The 20,282-nt window shown below is 42.7% G+C and overlaps 5 protein-coding genes across 11 annotated transcripts in view; 2 read left to right on the top strand and 3 right to left on the bottom strand.

The window, feature by feature from the left end:
• Positions 1-4,892, bottom strand: part of LOC139814502 (uncharacterized) — a 44,957-nt gene extending 40,065 nt beyond the window's left edge. Inside the window, exons 1-2 of one of the 5 annotated variants that reach the window (XM_071780792.1) lie at positions 3,943-4,892; positions 2,113-2,212 (exon numbers count right to left, since the gene is read on the bottom strand). In XM_071780792.1, coding sequence (XP_071636893.1) covers positions 2,113-2,119 — 7 coding nt within the window. In that variant the 5' untranslated portion in view covers positions 2,120-2,212; positions 3,943-4,892. The other 4 variants (XM_071780799.1, XM_071780794.1, XM_071780793.1 and 1 more) reach the window with 4 other exon arrangements.
• Positions 4,893-7,118: 2,226 nt separating this feature from the next.
• Positions 7,119-9,090, bottom strand: Gclm (Glutamate-cysteine ligase modifier subunit). 2 transcript variants are annotated; one of them, XM_071780813.1, is made up of 6 exons: positions 8,598-9,072; positions 8,364-8,426; positions 8,165-8,282; positions 7,895-8,094; positions 7,693-7,807; positions 7,122-7,614 (listed from the first exon to the last, which is right to left on the bottom strand). In XM_071780813.1, the coding sequence occupies exons 1-6, from the start codon at positions 8,685-8,687 to the stop codon at positions 7,463-7,465; spliced, it is 738 nt and encodes a 245-aa protein (XP_071636914.1). In that variant the 5' UTR covers positions 8,688-9,072; the 3' UTR covers positions 7,122-7,462. The 2 variants fall into 2 exon arrangements, with proteins under 2 accessions (XP_071636913.1, XP_071636914.1); XM_071780812.1 differs by having other exon boundaries at positions 7,119-7,807; positions 8,598-9,090.
• Positions 9,091-9,723: 633 nt separating this feature from the next.
• LOC139814515 (transmembrane protein 14C) lies at positions 9,724-10,778 on the top strand. 2 transcript variants are annotated; one of them, XM_071780819.1, is made up of 4 exons: positions 9,724-10,001; positions 10,081-10,158; positions 10,288-10,477; positions 10,575-10,778. In XM_071780819.1, the coding sequence occupies exons 2-4, from the start codon at positions 10,083-10,085 to the stop codon at positions 10,633-10,635; spliced, it is 327 nt and encodes a 108-aa protein (XP_071636920.1). In that variant the 5' UTR covers positions 9,724-10,001; positions 10,081-10,082; the 3' UTR covers positions 10,636-10,778. The 2 variants fall into 2 exon arrangements, with proteins under 2 accessions (XP_071636920.1, XP_071636921.1); XM_071780820.1 differs by lacking the exon at positions 9,724-10,001 and having other exon boundaries at positions 10,008-10,158.
• A 227-nt stretch (positions 10,779-11,005) lies between these two features.
• LOC139814505 (calnexin) lies at positions 11,006-16,230 on the top strand. Its single transcript, XM_071780805.1, has 8 exons — positions 11,006-11,425; positions 12,109-12,364; positions 12,454-12,749; positions 12,847-13,506; positions 13,586-13,726; positions 14,548-14,667; positions 14,905-15,081; positions 15,218-16,230. Exons 2-8 carry the CDS (start codon positions 12,118-12,120, stop codon positions 15,272-15,274), a joined length of 1,698 nt encoding a protein of 565 aa, XP_071636906.1. The 5' UTR covers positions 11,006-11,425; positions 12,109-12,117; the 3' UTR covers positions 15,275-16,230.
• On the bottom strand, positions 15,078-20,065 carry Mtmr6 (Myotubularin related protein 6). The gene is made up of 13 exons (XM_071780801.1): positions 19,739-20,065; positions 19,400-19,513; positions 19,156-19,318; positions 18,871-19,028; positions 18,679-18,804; positions 18,471-18,605; positions 18,060-18,192; positions 17,730-17,956; positions 17,364-17,614; positions 17,135-17,278; positions 16,940-17,066; positions 16,565-16,825; positions 15,078-16,484 (listed from the first exon to the last, which is right to left on the bottom strand). The coding sequence occupies exons 1-13, from the start codon at positions 19,760-19,762 to the stop codon at positions 16,341-16,343; spliced, it is 2,007 nt and encodes a 668-aa protein (XP_071636902.1). The 5' UTR covers positions 19,763-20,065; the 3' UTR covers positions 15,078-16,340.
• Positions 20,066-20,282: the final 217 nt, after the last annotated feature.

Below are 20,282 nucleotides of genomic sequence, written 5' to 3'. Positions count from 1 at the left end.
TTTTTACCGTTTTCCGAATTCTCAGTTCTTTCATTTCCCTGGCCCCTCCGCCTATCATCCCCTTCCTTCGCGCCCTTCCCTCCCGCGAGTCGCTTGACACATTCGCGCGGAGAAAAATGCGACCGTGCTCTCCCGAGGGCCGCCGTATATATGTATAGGAAGGGAACGGATGTCTGGTGTGTAAGGAACCGCTAAAATGGTGTTCGCTCTTATCCGAAGATCTAGAGCGGCGATGCGAAGAGAGGCACGCGGAGGGCTATACGTAAGGTAAAAGGGGGCTCATGACTGGCTAGTCGGTCGGTCGGTTGGGTTGGTTGGTTGCTTGCTTGGTTGCTGCTGTGGTCGTTTGGTTGGGCTGGTTAGTGCCGTTACTAGAAAGAGGCCACCTAAGTTCGCAACAAGTGCTGAGTTATGCCTCGAACTTTCTTTATAATGAGACACCGGTCGACGAAATGACAAACGTAATTAAAGCGGGCAGTCACCGGAGGTCAGGCATCCCTGAGATTTTCACAATGAGAAATCCGCACCCGTACTCTGTCCTCTCGTCTCCTCTCCTTTTCTTTCTCGCTCTCTCGTAATCGTCCGCTCGTTTACCATCGCAACGTCTTCATTCACGCTGTCGCAATGTTATTGCGAATTTCAGGATATTTTGTGATCGTCGTAGAAAGTCGTCGTTACCGATTTAACGCGTCGAGTGTTCTGAATCAACATCGTGGGCTTTATTATACTCCACGTTACTTCATCCGTTATAAATATATTTTGTAATACTTGCCTAATTGAATTAATATTATATAGAATCGTACAGCTTTCTTTTTGAAAATTGATCGACAAAAATTAATCGATTAGTACACGTATAAAAATATAATAGACGAACCGTGTAAAATACAAGGGAGTACGATAACGAAGGATTCGGGACTGACTTGAACTTACATGTGGGACTTTTTCCGAACAATCGCGAATGCAACCTTGCCCCGTTTTACGCCTCCCCGTGACACAACAATGGAAACGCAATGGTACAACACATTTCACTTTTTCGCAACGCGTGTACCGGGGGGCCTAAAAAGTATTGCGCGATTTCCTTACCGCGAGAGAATTCACCTCGTACACACAATGTAGATTGGAATTGGCCGTGTACCGTAAAAGCCTAATTAACATCTTTCGAAACCGAGGCGTGCGCGCGCGCGCGCGTCTCGCCGCTGATTCGACTTCTATTCATGAGCGACAGGGTGGCTTGAAAAAAAGCGCGTAAACATCGAAATTAAGTACGAACAATACGAGGTTTTTCACCGTGTTTTCCTCATCGCGTCGGACCCGATTCAGTCAGTCTCTATTGTGGAGAAACAACAACGCAGCCGGGGAGCCGAAACGTTAACACGGGAGGTCCCCCGACATACCTCGGATTATCGCAGCTCGCACGCGAGCGCGTATTTTCATATTCTTATTTATTTTTATATTGTCCAACGGTGCGCATTCCGCGTTGCATCGACCGACGCGACGCGGCCAGTAGATAAGATAGATACTCGAATATCGGAAGTCGTGTCTCACTATCGCTCGCGCGAGAGCAAACGCGCGAAATGCCGAAGCTCTTATTTATCGCCTCTGCGTCTCCTGCGTGCGGAACATCGCGTCGTCCGCGAATACTTTTCCGCGATACCAAGCGTCGATCCTCGCAGGCCGCGCTGATGTTCGAAAGAGAAAGAGAGAGAGAGAGAGAGAGAGAGAGAGAGAGAGAAGCCGCGTTTTACATTCCAGTCGCGCGATCCTGCCTCGCAGGATCCGAACCGAACGACACTCCTCCACGTGCAAGCACAGCCGGCACCCACGCCGCGGCTTATTCACGCGCCGCGGGGGCCCGCATATAAAACTGCTCCCGAGTTCGGCGGGGTCAGGGATCACGTTGGCCGCGCGATAAGCATCTCGCGTGAATGATTGCCGATGATATTTCACTTAGGGATCGTCGGGGACCGATCGGCCATCGCGAGCTCTCTCTCTGCCGGGATCTCGGGAATATCCCGAGAATTCCTGCGGAAAACTTTCGGCGGAATGCTAAGCTCCCATTTCTCTCTCCTTCTCTCTCTCCTCTCGCGAATGAAATTGTATTTGGTACGGTACCTCTCATGAGACGTCCCCGATACAGCGTCGTTTCACTGACTGTTTCGCACGTTTCCGAGGCGCGAGAATTATCCGAGGCTTTCCGGTAGTATTAGCAAATCTGAAAAATAAAATGAGATTAAAGATAAGATGAATACGTTGCGAGGGTGCTGACTGTTAAGATTCGAGATTGCTATACGCTTCAGGAGCATAGTAATTTAATTTCTTCTTAATAAGCATTATTACAAAAATATTTGGATTCTTTCGCAATTACCTAATTAAATAAATATAGAAACCACTTCTCGGCTTACTTCCCGTGGTATAATAATAATAATAATAATAATAGTATTAATAATCGATATAACTCCTCTTTATATTAATTACAATGTTTTATCTCTCGAACCTTTTTGTCAGATCGAATACTTTGGACGATGCATTTGAAACTGGACGCGATAGAAATTACGCAGCCGTTCATCGAAGTTAACCTAACCTAACCTAACCATACACGAGCCCAATTTCTCAAACCGAGACTACTCCGGGCGCCCACGCGCGTGTTCGGTGGCGCCACCTCTCGCAAATTAATCAAATTAAATTCATGACCGCAAATGTATCGCCATTACGAATTTGCCGCGCGGCCACGCGACGATCCGAGAGAACACGGCAAACATGATCTCGAGAGGAAACCTTCTCGATTTGCCGCATCGATCTACGCTTTCCGCGTAGCCGCGATCGCTCGGCGAACGATAGTTGCGTCGGCCGATCGCCGTTCAATTAACTAAACGCGACGCAATCGCGATAAACGATACGCGCAGGCAGGGCTATTAAACTCACCGTCGTTGCTGATAACGCCGCCGATCGTGCGTTCCTCCTACCGTCCTCCTACCGTCGCTCGCCGCGTCGCGTCGACGTTACGTCGGGTATGATGTTCACGTTTGCAAAAGTCAACGACGAGACGTCGGTTTCGAGCATCCCGATGATCTCGTTTCTCGTTTTCGGTAGACGAGTACAAGGCGCGAGCGCGATCGTTCGACTGACGGACTGACTGACGGACGGACGTGATCAAAGGGCGCAGCGACATCTCGATCGTCGCGCGGCTGCGTTCAAGACACGTGCTTTTCGGAAAAACCGCGAGAATAGAATCGTGCGCACAATCTCTTCTCTCTTTCTTTCCGTTTCTTTAAATAGAGTCCGGAAATTATTGGGCAACGTTGAAAGTTCTCTTAAATACCTCTTGAGATATTAGTTGCTTTCCATTTACATCGAAACTCACATAATTCTCACTTTGTGATGTCATTCTGTCTTTATTATTCATTAATTCCCAAAAAGGATAGACTGGATAGAACGACGTCACAAGTGAGAACCTATCTGAGTATTTATGTAAATGGAAAGCACCTAATTTACCTAATTTCCCCAAATGCGAAAAAAATGAACGCGACCGCGTCGATTCTCCAGATAACGATAATCGAACGACGTGATTTATCGGAGCGACTTCACGTCGGACCCTTCTCCTCGCATTTTCCGCGCCTCTTCGCGATCTAACATGGCCGTTAATAATTCCTCATTCCTCGTCTATCTCCGTACGTTCTCTTATGTTAGGATCGACGACGGGGCCCGGGGCCGGGGGCCTATTTTCCCCCTCGGCTCGGCGCGACCGGGCGACACGCGGCCGTTTCTCGAGGCACGTTAAAATCGCGGCTTCTGTGTGCGTAATGCGGTGGATGCGCGCCTATACGGTCGTCGGTTTGTCCGACTCTCTTGACTCGATTTCGCGACCGCAACTCTCCCTGGGAAGATATATCTCTCCCCGTGTACCCCGGCGAACGCCTCTCTTTCTCTCTATCTGTAATATACCTCTTTCTCTCGTTCTCCCGAGTTTCGCTCCTTCTCCCGTCCCTTTCCGGGGAGAGCCGGTGCCCTTCTCGAGTTCTCCGTCCTTCTCCGACGCGGCGCGGCGCGGCGGGGCCCGCCGATGGGACCGAGGGGGACGGCCGCTCCGGACCCCGTCGCGGAGACAACATAAAGATTTAAGACTGAGAGATGCGCCAATAAACATGCTGCGCCCCTGCCGCAGTCAGCTCGCGCTTCTCCGCTCTGTGTTCCGTTTTCTCCTTCTCGATTCCGCTCTGCTCTCTGGCTCTGGCTCCGTTCCGCACGGTCCTGCTCGCAGCCACCGCACGTATATGCGCGTATGCACCTATACAGGGTGTCCTGTCCTTAGCAGTTTCAACGCTTTTTTTTCTTTCTGTCTTCGGATTCCGTGGATCTTGGGAGTGGATCCGTTTCCGACTAAAATCACCCTGAAATGTCCAATTAAATTAAAGATAATTAATCAGTCTGAGACTAAGCGGAAACCGCGAGGCTTCGTGCCCCCTCGTAACTCGTTTAACTATATTCTGCCGCGAAAAAAATTGTATGAATTTAATTTGGAGCATCGGGATAAATTTATCCGTTTATCTCCAATTAGATAATTGTTATCCGCGCGTTTACCTCGCTCTCGACGAGTTCAACGCGCCTCTAAAATCCGTACCCTACGAAAGAAGTGGCTCCTCGGATAACGAGACGCGCGGGTACACCTGCCATCAGGCCCTGCGGTGCACACGGCGGAAATAAAAGCTCTCCAATGCGAGGGGACGTATCGTATACCGCGAAAGTAGTAGATCGGGACGTTGGTCGAGCAAAGCGACAAGGGACTTGAGAGCCGGGAGCCGGGGCCCGATGCCGTGGTGCTGCCGACGACTCTCCTCTTTCCTTCTCCTTCCTTCCTCCGTGTTCGCCTCCCTCCCTCCCTCGTCCCGACTTATTTATTCCTTTCTCCGTCGCTAGCTCCCTTTCTTCCTCGACTTCTTCTTTATTTCTGTCCTTTTGCCCGTTTTCTGCTTCCGCAAACGACAGCCGCTTATTTATATCCCGTCTTTGCATCGCGCGGGGCCGAGCGAGGGTGCTTTCTTTTGCGTTTACTCTTGCTACTGCCGAGTCGCCGTTGCCGCTCTGCCGATCCTCTCCTCGCGTTCGATCCCTTTCTCTCTTTTTCTTCCTCTCTTCCGTCTCTTCTAACCCGCCGTTCCGCGATGCCACACGTAACTTATGTTACGTCACGTCGTCTCGTTAATCATATCCTGCGGACACCTCTCAACGGCTTCATTAATTACCGCTTGTTTATTCCTTGCGCCGCGGGGCCTTGTGTGCCAACGTTAATTTACCATCGATACATACTTAGCTTCACGACGTGTGTTCCGCTGATAATTTGTTTTCGATATTTCCTCGACTCTCTCTCGTTCGTATATCTTTCTGACTCTTTCCTCGCGTATTAACGGGATAGGCAGGTCCGATAACAGCGACAAACGACCTCGCTTTTCTCCTCTCGTCGTTCCTCGTCCCTTCCTTCGGCGATACCCTCCTGGTCCCCGCGTGTCCCACCCTCATTTTCCTCCGAGGCGCATTTTGCCCGCCACACGATCGCGGTTGCGTCATCCGTCAACGTGGCATCGCGTATCCACACTCGACAGGAACTCGTCGTTGAGTGAAAAGGGTACGATGGATCTCGGGGGACGAAGCCTACGTTCGACCTGCGTTTAATAGGGAAAAAAAATACGTTTTTCGAAATGGTAGTTTCCTTTTTCGTGCAATTTCTTCCAAATGGGGATCTCGCCGTTCGAGACATCGTCACTCTTAAAAGTCTCTTCTCCCGGGATCGGACGAGACCTCAGACCTCCTGATATCGGGGAGGAGGCAGGGGAAACGCGGCACGGGGGGTACGCGCACACCGTTCGCGACAAAAGCGATCGGATCGGAGGAGAGTCGAGCAAATAAACGCTGAAAAGAGGAACAAAACCGACATTATGTGGCATTAACATACAAAGTATGTCAGACCCGCGATCCGCAGGCATAACATAGTATCGCGGGCTTCGCATACCCCGCTTCTCGACGCAGCAGCGGCTGTGAGGATGAGAAAGAGAGCGAATATATACACGCGCTTACGTGTGCGTGCGTATCCGAGAAAGAGAGAGAGAGAGAGAGAGAGAGAGAGAGGAGAGAAAAAGACGGAAGGAAGGAGCCGCCGTTGAGCGTGCGGAACGAGGGGGCGAAAAGGGTGGGATGACGAACGCGGTGTGCCGTGCGTCGGCGAAGGGCTCGCGCGACAAGGACGAAAGAGGGAGCGAAGAAGGCAGTGGCGGATCTCGCTAAATAGGCACTCACGAGTCACGAGACTCGCCCTTCGGCGCCCCTCCCCCGTACTTAATCGCATTTTGTACACCCGCGATGTCACCGTTCGTCTCACGAGTGCATCTCTTCGAGTATATCCGGTACTCATCTTCTGTACTGTAAAAAAAAAGTAGAAATGGTCGTTCATCAAATATCGCAAACGATATTTCGACATTAACGTCGATTTTATTGTTGCTTTTGAAATTCGAGAGGGTTTTCTTCTCTCTCCTCGCATTTCACTCGCTGAAATCCACCGTCGACGGGACGGAAAGAGAGAAAGGGAGAGAGAAGGAGAGCGAGGCGGCGTTTACGTTATCCTTGCGGTCCTCCGTAGGTCCCGTCCCTTCGCTTCGTTGTCGTCCCCGCAATGTGTGTGCCACGCGGTGGCGGCTTAACGCAAAAGAGGCCCCCGGAGAGCGGGGCACGGGACGAGAGGAGCGGAATAGCAGAACGAGCGGGTAAAAGGGAAAGATCCGAGAAGGCAAGCAGCGCAAGGCGGTAGTGGCAAAGGGAAAAAACGAAGCGCATATATCGGGGCCGACCGACGACGACGACGACGACGACGACGACGACGACGTTGGGGACACGCATACACGTACACGCATATGTGCACAAAAGGAAGGATCTCCTTCGGTGTCACCACCGTTCGCCGGACTCCCGATCGGCTACCGCTAGCAAGGGCTGCGAGCCGCTCGAGGACGATAAAACTATCTCGCATGGTCCGCACGTGGAGAGAGATAAATATCGAGGCAATGGCGTGACATGTATAAAAGAATTTTCTTCTAATTTAGGATAAAATACCGGGATCCTGAAAATAATATTCAATGGTTACACTTCTATTTCTCTCAAGAAAATGCAATGATTTATTTCTCAAATAGCTTACAATAGTTAATCACCTAATGTAACGATTAAGAGAAAAATGCATGTCTACGTCATACTATAAAAATTTATACAAAAATTCAGAGCTAATAGATAAGTAAAACACAATGTTGTACTGTAAAAGCTTATGTATAATAATTATATACAAGGATCCAAAATGCTCATGATCACAAAAATTAAGTATCAAGCTTTCCGTGTTAATATGTTTAGTATAAAACATACTGCATATTAATTCCGTTAATTCGTATTGCAACAAATAGAAATAATCTTTAGAGGTGCTACTATAACGTTAAGGTTTAACATTTGACTTATTAATGCGCAGTAAGTATCCTTTCGACGATAAAATTCCACGGCATTTGAGGTGAATTTGGTATCTTATCAGCCAGTGCAAATAGGCGGTAGAGCCAAATATTTTCTCCAACACTTCTTGAGGGAGAATTTCTATAAAACAAGATGCCGGAAAATAGAACGAACGTTTTACGCTCGCAGTTGCAATTGTTTCGATCGAAAAATACTCACGACTGGGATCGCTGTGCGTCAACAGTTGAATGTCGTTTTCTTTAGTGAATTCCTGCAGGACGGGGGGCACCACGCAGCACGTGGCTAGATTGATCTGTACAATGTTTGGTTTCACCTGTAACGCGGAGCAAAAACGTCGTAATGAAACGTGGACGAGAATATATCGAAAAGGAATCGATTCGAGTGGTAAACTTATTCTTACGTCAGCCCATTGGAACAATTCGATGAAAGTGTTTGTATTAATGTCGCTCAATCCAACGCTGGACAATTTATCAGCTTTTACATATTCTTCAACCACGGACCATATCTTTTTCAGGGATGACAATATATCTTCAGGACCTTCGGCGCTTTTGTAAGCTATCACTAAGGACTCTATGGTGCCCGTACATAGCGCTTCGAGTGCTGTGAAATGTAAGTAAAACGCATTGAGAAATACGGGAGAGAAATATATATCACGACGCGGCTGACTCACCTTGGTCCAACGCTTCCTTCAACGAGTCGACATCAGGTGACGAGATAAATACTTTTACCGTGACCTTCAAGTCTTTTCTATCCACGTCCTGTAGACTCGTGTCCCTCTTTCCATTGATCTGCAATTGTAATCGACAGAAAAATTTATCAACCGCTCCAGAGAAGCACTCCCGGATCGCCCCGAAAACCGGTATACGTACAATTGTCGTGTCGTTCCCCTTGCTTCTTTCATCGTTCAGAACGATCTTCAGGGTCTCGATCAACTGAAACAGATCGACGAGTGAGAGACGCACGTTCGATAAGGGTGCGCGACATAACCTCAGCCTCTCAAGAACAGTAAATAGATTGACACGTCGCGCGACGACGATGCGTACGCTCCACGCGGTGCTACGAAGAGCGTAGCGTTACGCAACTGCTGTCTGCTATCAACTGACCTCATCCGTGGAATTCTGACTGGCTTTTAGCCTCGCCTCGCTCAGGGAGAGTATATTCCCAGTGTTAACGAGCAAACTGTGCGAGAGCATGTCGAGTGATGTCGAGCGATCAACTTCTCAAGTTCTCAGGAGCTTCTGCGGATAGATCCGGCGGCCTATCAGAGGACACCGCGTGGCATTTACACGCTTATATCGACGCCAAGGTGATGTTATCAATCGTGACTCTTCAGTTCGTCCGCGGGAAAAATGTAACAACTCTCCAGCAAAACTATAGCAAGCAGTCAAGCACCAGCAAGAGCAAGTTGAAGATTGGAACGTGTTGGAATGATTCGTACATATTTTATCGGCAACACGCGAGGCGCCTGTAATCTCTCTCCCCTCCACGATCTTTTCCCTCTCTCCCTCTCGATTGCAATGAGTTTTCCAAATTTTCTGCATTTCTCTCGACAATGAATGTCGCACAGTCGTCGAACAGGTATTCTCCGATCGAGAAGAAACGAGGGATATGAATCTCGCGCGAGTAATTCTTGTCGCCAGCTCGATGTATTCATTCTTCGATCAAATTCTTGGCCCCAACTGAGAGAAAATAAGGAATCGTTGCTGAACTACGGGCTTACGAGAAAGTCCGGTAAAAGGATGTGTCTCTTGCTTAATAGTTCCACGAAAAATTCACCGCAATTTAAAACCTGAAAATAATTGTTTATGCGGCCCGCTCGCGTTGCGACGCGCAGACGCTGGAGAATCTTTTGTCCTCGTGTGAATTCGACGGAACTGAAATTGATACTCGGTATTTAACCAGTTATTTTTTTTCCTCGTACTGTAGGTATTTCGTGAATGTCTCTTATGTTTATTTTTGCGAAATTGCATACAACAAGCAGATTTTCGTTGCCTCGTAGATCTATTTAAATTCGCATAACAATGTAAAAAGCATTCGCGAAGGAAACAACTAGAGCTCTAAAAAAGTTTTTATAGAACATTTATAGAGCCTTAAAACAACCGAACCCGAATGTTATGCAATTCGTTTGAACCTGTAATTTCGTTATCGACGTTATCATTGACACGTGCGCGTAATTGAAACCGCGTCCGCGATTGGTCGACGATCAACGGATGGCAGCACTGAAAACGAGAAATCACGCGTTATCAGTGTTATCACGGATTCGGGATTACTCGCCGTATATTAACAAATTATCGCCAACCTATATAATATACTAATCATATAGATGTTATTTATTGCAATTAGAGTTTCGTCGAACTGATTATCGACAGGCGAGACGGGGAGGCAGGGAAAAGCTTCTCTCAGGAGTTTGCCACCCCGCGCAATTTTTGCGTGATATTGCGTGTAATCGCGACGATACGGAAAGGGTAATAAACTGATACACAACTCGAGCGTATATATCACACTCGGTAATTATATTACGTAAACAGACGTCACACGGCACACGGAGGAGACTCGAGGCGATATTTTTGTTTGTTCCTGTTGCAGAAATGCCGATTGACATCGCCGCGTTCGCGTACGCCGCCGCGGTCGCCGGCGGCGGGGTGTTAGGTTACGTGAAGTCGAGTGAGTTCGATTGTTGAACGTTTCTGATTCTCGCAGCTCGCTGACGACGCTGACCGACGTCGCTCGACGTTGAGCGATTTCTCTCCTCCATCGTGCGCTTCGAATAACGGATTTTCTCAAACTTTTCAGGTTCCATCCCCTCGCTGGCCGCGGGGCTTCTGTTCGGTTCGGTTCTGGGCTACGGCGCTTATCAGACCTCCCAGGATCCGACCAACGTCGCGGTTTTCCTGGGGACCAGCACGGCCCTCGGCGGCCTGATGGGATATCGATTTTACAACAGCGGGAAGATCATGCCAGCTGGAGTGATCGCTATGCTGAGGTATCTCGTATTTCGATGCTTGTGTTATTAAAACCCACTTGTGTTAAAATCCGTGCGTCGCATATCGGTATATTAACGTCGGAATAATTATTTTCAGCGCCGTCATGGTCGTGAGGACAGTTGCGAGATATTTCTCACCGCCCTTGAAGACTGAGTGAACGTTAATTAATTAAGTGCTAGAGATATCACATTTATTAATTTAAATTTAATATTTTCGTGCAAGGGGGAGGGGTACAAATATAAACTAAGGATTTATAAGATTTAATATCTCTGAAAAGAAATATATCTTTTTCTTCTTTGACGAATTTGAATTCTCATTGTATTTGTTGTTTTTTATACAAATGTCGAGCAGTTAAATGCGCTGCGTCATGCTCCGGAGCACTCGATTGTTTTCGACGCAACTGTCAAACGAATGATGCCTACGACGTACGAATACGAAGACGTCCGATTCTGTGCTCGACCAACTTCGCGTCGGCGTTGAACGGGCTCTGTACTCGGTGTAGGTGAAACGAAAACGAGTGTAGTATGTACATTCGAGAGAAGGAACGGACGCGGCAGAGTGTAGAAGGTGCAGTTGCGCGAAACGATGCGAGGACGGACGTATCACTCGAGCCTGCTGGCGCGTTGCTGACGAGAATATCCGTTCCACGCCACGTTCCACTGCCGGTCGTCGTTGCGTCCGGTTCCGTCGTCGGGTGTGCGCGAGGGTCGGTCGAACGGTGCGAGAATCCCTCGATTAGGGCCACTGCCCCAATTAACGCGATCCCGCCGGCAACTTCCGGAAGCGCCGCTCCTTGGAAGTCTCGCGGAACCGAGTCTCGCAGGGCTGCCCTACGTGGCCAGATTAAATTATCGTTATTAAATAATTGAATAACACGGATCCCCCGGCCTCGCCGTTGACGCTGATCGTCCGAGGATTCGGTGAATTGACTTCCTCTCGTACCACCGGTAAGACAACCGTTCATTCCCGGAGGGGATTTACTCTCAATATCGCCGTGTGACACGAGCTAATTTAACCGAAGGATTCGTGTAAAATTGCGCGTCACGCTGTGATCACGCGGGGGTGTGTGTGTACATACGTTGCAAATTCGAGGTTAAGTTTCGCATGACTGACTCGTTTCGCCTCTCAAGTGCGTCGATTTCATAAATGTAATTCGCCTTGGTAGGCAGGGTTTTTTTTTTTTTTTTTTATATTTTGTGAATCTTTTGGTCTTCTTTGTCGTTAGGTTCGTTTCGCGACGTGCTTCAATTGCTTCAAGTCACACAGGCGCGCTTAAGTGAATTATGTCCATTTCTACCAAAACGATTAACTTTAATTTCGGTTTAATTTACTTTTTATCTTTTTCTGATTCTTAAAATAAAAAAAGGATAAAAAGTAAGTTAAGCCGAGATTACAGCTAATCGGTATTGGTCGAGGTATTGGTAGAAATGGACAGTGGATTAATGTTTATTTATCAATGTGGATCGACTTTAATCTCAGTTTAACTTACTTTTTACTTTTTTTTCTATTTTTTAGAATTAGAAAAAGATAAGTAAATTAAATCGAGATTAAAGTTAATCTACATTAATAGAAACGAATGTGAGGCAAAAGAGGTTTCAGGCAACTCTCATTTTGTTCTTCTTCATTTCAGGAATATGAAATGGCAAGAATCGTAGCGTGTGTTGTGCTTGTTTGCCTGAGTGCGTGTTGTAGTATATTAAGTGCGGATGAGAACAGCGACAGCAGTGTCAGTGATGCAATACCGAAGCCGATTTACAAAAGTCCAGAACTTTCCGGCTTCGCTCACCTAGCGGAGCACTTTGACAGCGAAGAGAGATTTAGGAGTTCGTGGGTGTTGTCGGAAGCAAAGAAGGACGATATCGACGAAGATATCGCTAAATATGACGGTTAATATAAAATTTTTTTACATGCTTTTGGCCATTGTGCTCTCTATGTAGACTAAATTTAAAGATAAATCTAACTTTTTGTTATTTAGGAATTTGGTCCATTGAGGAACCTAAGAGACATGGCGAGGACGGAGATCTAGGATTAGTGCTTAAGAGCAAAGCTAGACATGCTGCCGTTTCTACTTTATTAACTAAGCCATTTTACTTCGAAGACAAGCCCTTGATTGTACAGTATGAGGTTAATTTCCAAGAGGGACAGGAATGTGGCGGTGCCTATCTTAAGCTGCTCACGTTAGATGATAAATATGGGGACTTGAAACAGTTCCAAGACAAAACACCATATACCATAATGTTTGGGCCTGATAAGTGTGGCAACGATCACAAGGTATCGGCACATGCGCTTTGTTTATTTTAAATATACTACCGTGTCATAGAGTGGTTACTGACACACATTTTTTTGTACTTGTTTTTTTTATTTTTAGCTCCATTTTATATTTCGACATAAAAATCCATTAAACGGTACAATCACAGAGAAACACTGTAAGAAAGGGAAGGACCGTCTGGAAGATTATTTCAAAGATAAGAACCCGCATTTGTATACTCTGATCGTACGGCCTGATAACATTTACGAAATCAAAGTAGATAATAAACTTCAAAGCTCGGGCTCGTTACTAGACGATTTCGCTCCTCCTGTGAATCCACCTCTGGAGATAGAAGATCCCGACGATAAGCAGCCTGAAGATTGGGACGACCGAGAAAAGATTCCCGATCCATTAGCGGAGAAGCCCGATGACTGGGACGAAGATGCTCCGGCACAGATAGTCGACGAGGAAGACGTCATGCCGGTGGGATGGCTCGAGGACGAGCCGCCCATGATTCCGAATCCGGATTCGGTTAAGCCCGATGATTGGGACGTCGAGATGGACGGTGAATGGGAGGCTCCAGAAGTACCAAATCCGAAATGCGCGGACGTTCCTGGTTGCGGACCGTATAAGCAGAAAATGAAGAAGAATCCACGATACAAAGGAAAATGGCTGGCGCCGCTCGTTAACAATCCTAATTACAAGGGGAAATGGAAGCCTAAACTTATACACAATCCTGATTACTTTAATGATGAACATCCGTTCAAGATGTTGCCAATTGTACGTAAAGAACAGAATGTCTCTTGGTTATGTAAATACTTATTGTAGATACGGTACTTGATGTGCGAAAATGTTTTAGAGCGCCGTTGGTTTTGAACTGTGGTCGATGTCTCCCGATATATATTTCGACAATATAATTGTAACAGATGATGAGAAAGTTGCGAAGAAATGGGCGGATGATACTTTTGAGATTCGACGTGTTAAAATTGCTGAGGAAAACGTAAGTATCCTTTCATCCACTCTAACGATTTTTTTTTTACATGGCTCATAGTTATGCAATAAATTTTCTACAATATGTGTACATGAAATATATGAAGATAATACAAAAGTTTGCAAATGCGTGTATGTATGCAAATAAATCAGTTTATCAAATTTAAAGATTGACTTTCGAATATAGGTAATTAATTCTTTAGTATGCAAATTATAACATTCTATAGGATTCTTTGTGGGGTCGAATGATGAAGGCGATGAATTATAAGCCAGGATGGTGGGCATTATATTTCTTGTATTGCGCGATACCAGTTGTAGCTTACATCTGGTATCTGTGCAAACGAGCTCGTGAGGTATTCGCATAGATATGAAAGATAAAAATTAAACGAAACGTTGAAAGTACTTGCTTGACAACATATTAAGAAAGTATATTATTACATGTCCAAACGCTAATAACGTATATTATGTAAATATTATATATATATTTTTATATAACGTCTGTTCTGTATTAGATCTTTTACTAAGCTGTAATAGTAATGTTAATTTCAAATTATAATCCTCACTTGCTCCTTTGTAATGAAAAGACCTATTCATTGTTGGCTCATTTCAGCTTCATTTCGATGCTAGAATTTGTATACCTTACACGTATAATAGAAATTAAGAAATAAATTTAGAAATAATAATATATGTATTACAATTATATATCTTATTTCATTATATTAAAAGTATTATTTGAAATGTGAGATGTAATTGCAATACATAAATTAACATATAGATAAAAATCACTCTGTATGCTTATAATATATAGCATTTTGTGATTATCTGATACAGCTGAGTGTATGGACTCGGATCGTTAAATTTACTACAGACCATCCATGGATATGGGCAGTATATCTATTGCTAACTGCGATACCAGTAGTACTGTTAATGTATTATTGCTGCTTTTCCGAGGTATAATATCTGATCAAAGTAAAATAATTCAAGTATTCTTGCACAGAAAGTAGCTTATTTTTACAAATATTTAGAAACCCTTAAGTGAATATTTGATAACATTAGATGCTTTGTAAGCAGAGTTCAAGTCATTATCCAGCATGTAATACTACTTGCTTATCGTTAGTAACATTATATAAATGCAAGATGCTTAAAAGTAACTATAATGTAATTTTCATATTGCTTTGAACATATCAGGACAAAACAGACTTTAAAGAAGAAGATGATGAAAAGCCGTTTTTGGGGATGAACGATGATCTCGACGAGGCTGTGGAAAATGAAAATCAGCAAAATTCTGAACAAAAACCTATTATAGAAGAAATAGAAGATACAGAGAAAGAGACTGGAACGGAGGAAGTAATAGATATTGATAAGGTTGGTAAAACTGTAATTATTTATTTCATAGTGAGAATCATAATTTATGGTTTCAAGTTTTTCAATTTACACAATGTTTTTTTTTTTATTATAAATGATCCTCGGTTATATAAAAGTGCGCGTATGATTGTCGCAGGATACATCACTGATCAGTGGCGATGGACCACGACGAAGAAAACCAAATAAAGAATAGGAAGAATAATTATAAAAAATTTAATAAGAATATTATCGCGTTAAGATATTTATGTAATACTGTCACATTCCACATTACACTTGCCATTGTGGATAGTAGGGTTACCAGTCACTAGCAAATTCAGTCACTGCAATGTGATCGATATTTAATTACTCGTCTAAGAATATTGACATTTGATATCGTATATGAAGTCGTATTAGTATATTTGAGGAAACTGTTCTCGCGGATTATGCATATGCTTTTGTGTAACGAGTGATATATGGTGTATCTGTACTCAGAAATTTACAATGGAGTGTTTTCTTTAAAATGAACAATGCCTTAATAATATAGTATTTATGTGTTTTTTAATTACAATATCGTGAATATTGTAGCATTAAAGAATAGCATTTTACTCAGTTTGTATATTTAATATTACAACGGGGCACATTAGTAAGAGATTAAAAAAGTAAAAGAACTGTGAATGTAACATACGTGAATGCAAGGTATGTAAAATTAACGTCCTGATGTAACTAAAAACGGATTTAATACAATTTAATGGTTGCTGTATTCTTCAACTACTATGGCAGAGTCCAATTTGATTGCAATGCGAATAGTATTTATCCACAGAATATGCAAAGTAATCTTTTAATCTATGCATGTGTATGTATAATTTTTTTCTGATATAAAGATACCGAAGAATACAATTGATGAACAGCTTTTAAAGTCATTGACGTAAAACGTAAACAGCATTTATAGACTGTACCATAGTAGTTGATGGTCAGTGATTTGTTATTATTAATTGTTTGTAACACCATTATCGGGTGTAATATTCACGAATTTTAATGTGTTAATGAGTTATTTAAGTTAGAATTCTAAGTCCGTATCCGTACATACTGTAATCAGGTACTACGTTGTTTGTATTTGATCGTTTATGCGAATGAAATAAAATTCAAAGAAATATAGAAAAACGATATAAATTGGAATAATACGATATTACTTGATGTGTGCTAAGTTTCTTCATTGGTTCGCTCAAAAGACATGTGTACAAATGTGAATTATAAGCAAGTCTGCGTTAAATAAAGCACGTTTAAGGACTAGCGGCAGATATGCCGAAACTTTGGTAGCACGATTTGCATGTAGGTACGGCACGCTGCGACAGATGACCAGGTAATTTAGTGTGCACCGCCATGCATCTTGTGCATAGTACATCACCGCAGGACCAACAATGATGCTGAAACAAGATAGTCACAAGTAAAATGATTGAATGCTTTTAAGTAATAATTTATTACAGGGTACACTTGTCAATTGTACCTTTTTGTTAAAAGCATCAAATGTGGTAGAACATCCACATTCTTCCATGTTTCGCGACGATTTCCATTCTAAAGCGACCGTCTTCAATTCATTCTCCAATTGATTTGCTTTTAGTTTAGCTCTCGTCTTCTCGTCGTGATTTGCGGTGTTCTCTATTATAGTCTCCGATAAAGAATCCTTCATGAATTTATTATCAAATTTATGCTTTCCCTTTTTCTGAGCGTTATTCGTATTCAAAAGTTGCCCCAAAGAATTGACTCGCTATTGAAGCCGAAAATCAGAATACAGATATAATAAATCGATAAATATTAATTTTTCGTTAAAATTTATTTTAAAACGCCCACTTATATTATTCGTCCGAATTGTGATACACACTTTTAACAAAAGCTTCACGTGATCCTCCAAAGAACTTGTGTGATCGTGAATTGTCAGAATTAAGTCTTCGCATGTTTCTCTAGGATGTATTCCATTTTCAAATCTGAAGTACAAGCCTCTCCAAAGACTGCAAAAATAATACGGTTTATATTCAAGTTAATATAGAATATAAATCGTACAAAAACTATATATTACACGACAGATTGGGGTGCCAATTTAGGTTGAAGAATGTCAACAGAGTCCTCGTTATTGTAACGATTGCATCTGTAGATTGGATTTATATACTCGTTCATATTATTCGCTAAATAACCCCACAACGAATACGTTCGTTCGGATAATCTGAAATAATAAATTAATTCATACGTATCATAATTTTTTTCGTTTACACTGAATTTATCGTGAAAAGCAATTGATGGTGTAATACCTCAACATTTGCCTTTCTTTTTCCGAATTTCCGATGAATGTGCCGTATTGACAACTATGTACATGATCGTGTAACGTCAAAAGAAAATATTCATTAAATTGAAATTTATATGGAAATTGCTGTAGCAACTGGTACGTTGCGTCGATAAACTGTGTAAATATCGGTGCGAGTTCTTTACCATCGCTACTGACATAGCCACAGCGGTCACTAAATTTATGACCAAATGACAACCAATCCTTTTCTATTAAAGCCTGTTTAAAAAAAAAAGTAGTTTTCTTAATCATATTTGTAAGATGGGATAAATTTAATGAGATAATTATAAACGCGCGCGTAGAAACTTAGACGAACAAATGTTGGATTATTTACTTGAAAGCCTTGGATGGTTCTGTAAAATGGATCCAACAGTAATGCAGCTAGAGAGCACACTTGCGCAGTGCGGTCCCATCCGTCGCTACAATGCACTACCACACTCACGCCGTTCGAAACTGCACGTGCGATAAACCAAGCGGTTTCCAGAATAGAGCGAATATGCTTTAACCAGCCGCTGCTTTCTAGGCCGCTTAAGAATGCACTCATGGAGGTCGATCTTTGTACTAAATTCAAATAAGGATAAAATTATTTATTAACAGTTTACGGAAACATCTGATGTCTTGTACACAAACTCCAGATTTTAGTATAATAAGATTTTACACTTACGGTCCAGAAGCTTATTTAAACTCGTTCTCATCACATGAATGTTCTCTATTCCGAAGAAATGAAATTTGATATTGTCATAGAAGTTTTCGTTTTCATATCCTTTTCCTGCAGCTCTGTTAGCAAAGGCATTAATCTAATCCAACAGAATGAAGTTTCGGTTTTTAATTATATCTTATATCCGTTAGGAATAAATATGAAATTATTTATTTTATATATTTATAGTATTTTTCATCACTAAAATAATTAAACGTCGATTTCTTTTCCGATTGAATAATATATTCTTTCTAAAAAGTTTTAGAAAAAGATGTTTTCTGTTTTTAATACTAAAAAATGAAAAAATGAGAAAAGTAGAAGTAGAATGAAATCTAATATTTAATTGGAAAAGGAATTATATATTTTAATCACACTCACCCGTGGCCTTGTATCGACAACATACATATACCGCGAATTAGGATTTGTACACAATATATTATGCATCATTTCTTCATCTTCGGGACATCTTGCACTAAATCCCGAGAGTGGTTGACTGCAGCGACAAATGGCAGCCTTAAAAAAGTTAATTTTATTTAGAGGAATATCATTTAAACATTACGCGTTTAGTTTACTATTTTATTCGAACCTTGTTTGAGTGCAAATATGTTAAAACTGGTAGCCTCCCTCTGCTTCTAAACTTTGCGCTGCCTAATAAAATGTTTTTAGTAGAAGCACTGGGAACGTATAAGTACCTTGGATAAGTATCACAAAGCTGAAAGAATCGATGGTTTAGTTAACGGTAAAAATTTTGAAAATATAATATACGATGGATATTTACTTCATAATTAGTATTTAAATACGAGAGTGACCACTCCTCGTTCGGGACACCTTGCCGTTGAAATTCACTTTGTACATTGAAGAAATTCCATCCAGCATGCTTAGGTAGCGTATCTTTACTCTCTTGATAATTGAAGCAATATAAATCTTCTACACTGGCTGTATTAAAATAAAACCAATGAAAATTATAAATACAATTCTCTATCTTATTGGTAATTATCTTAGAATCTGTTCTGTATTAGAAGGTATGCGCAAAAATCTAATAAATATGTGACTGGCTTATCACCTGGGCAGGATAATTTTAATAATGTGAGATAAATCTCGTGGCAATCGCGTTCCTTCGGGATGACAAATGTGACGATGAAGAAATGCTTGCACTTGATGTACAATGGTGATCCTGTGGTCGTCAATGGCTGTTTCTCTATATTAGCAATATGCGTATACAACACCTGCAATTATGATATTTCGTGGGAAACGTTACTTTTGTCACGTAAACACAGCGAGATAGATAATTAGATTAGATAATTTACCCATATCTTCTTTTTGCCACTTCTTTCAATAAAGACAAGATGCGTCACTGTAAGGTAGAGCGTACCGATGGAATGATTGTTGCTATACTTATCTAGCATCCTCACGTTCTCCACCTGCAAAATATGTGTTTTTCTGAAGATTTATATTACACACGCGAATAAAAATAGAGAGACGTTCTTTCAACCCTGCGATTTATTTTTAGATTTATAATTTAATAAAAAACGAGCATATCAATAAATGGATAATTAATACGTCATTATATCTGTGTGATACGTCTATCGTCCTTAATTCGTTATCGATAAATTACAGAGAGTGATAAATATTGAATCGGTTTATACCTTAGAGACCTTTATCTGATCCATATTTGTAGCTTTAAAAAAAAATTGTACGTGCGATATCAAACGGCTATATATTTTATTTAGGCTTATAACGATCGACACACGCGCGTGCACATCATCCGAGCTTCATGATAGCGGCGAATTAAAAAATAATCATTCGTTCTAAGCATACGCGAACACTCGATCAGATATCTTGAGTTAATAGGCGAGGTTACTACTGCCATTCCCTTTAAAAGTGACAGATGGTGACAGATTGCAGTATGTGTGCAACAATCGATGCACTTCGTGTTGTACACAATCGGAGCAGAAATTTTTTTTTCGACGAGTTTTGGAACGCCGTCGTGAAAAATTGTTGCAGCGCGGGGCGAGGGGCTTGGATTTCCTCCTACGCTGCGTCCTGAAACGCATCAGAAAAGAGTATTTTCGCAGCATCGATTTTTATAACTGCGTTCCGAAACTCATCGAATTGTCGGTTAAACAGCGGCGCATTCAGGCGCATGGCGGAGCACGTAGCGTGAGCATTTCTCGCTAGTGTGTGTTGTTG

This window comes from Temnothorax longispinosus, chromosome 6 (assembly GCF_030848805.1).
Source record: "Temnothorax longispinosus isolate EJ_2023e chromosome 6, Tlon_JGU_v1, whole genome shotgun sequence".
NCBI classification, from domain to species: Eukaryota; Metazoa; Arthropoda; class Insecta; order Hymenoptera; family Formicidae; genus Temnothorax; species Temnothorax longispinosus.
The sequence above is the reverse complement of the archived record's forward strand: the minus strand, read 5'-3'. Positions and strand labels throughout refer to the sequence as shown.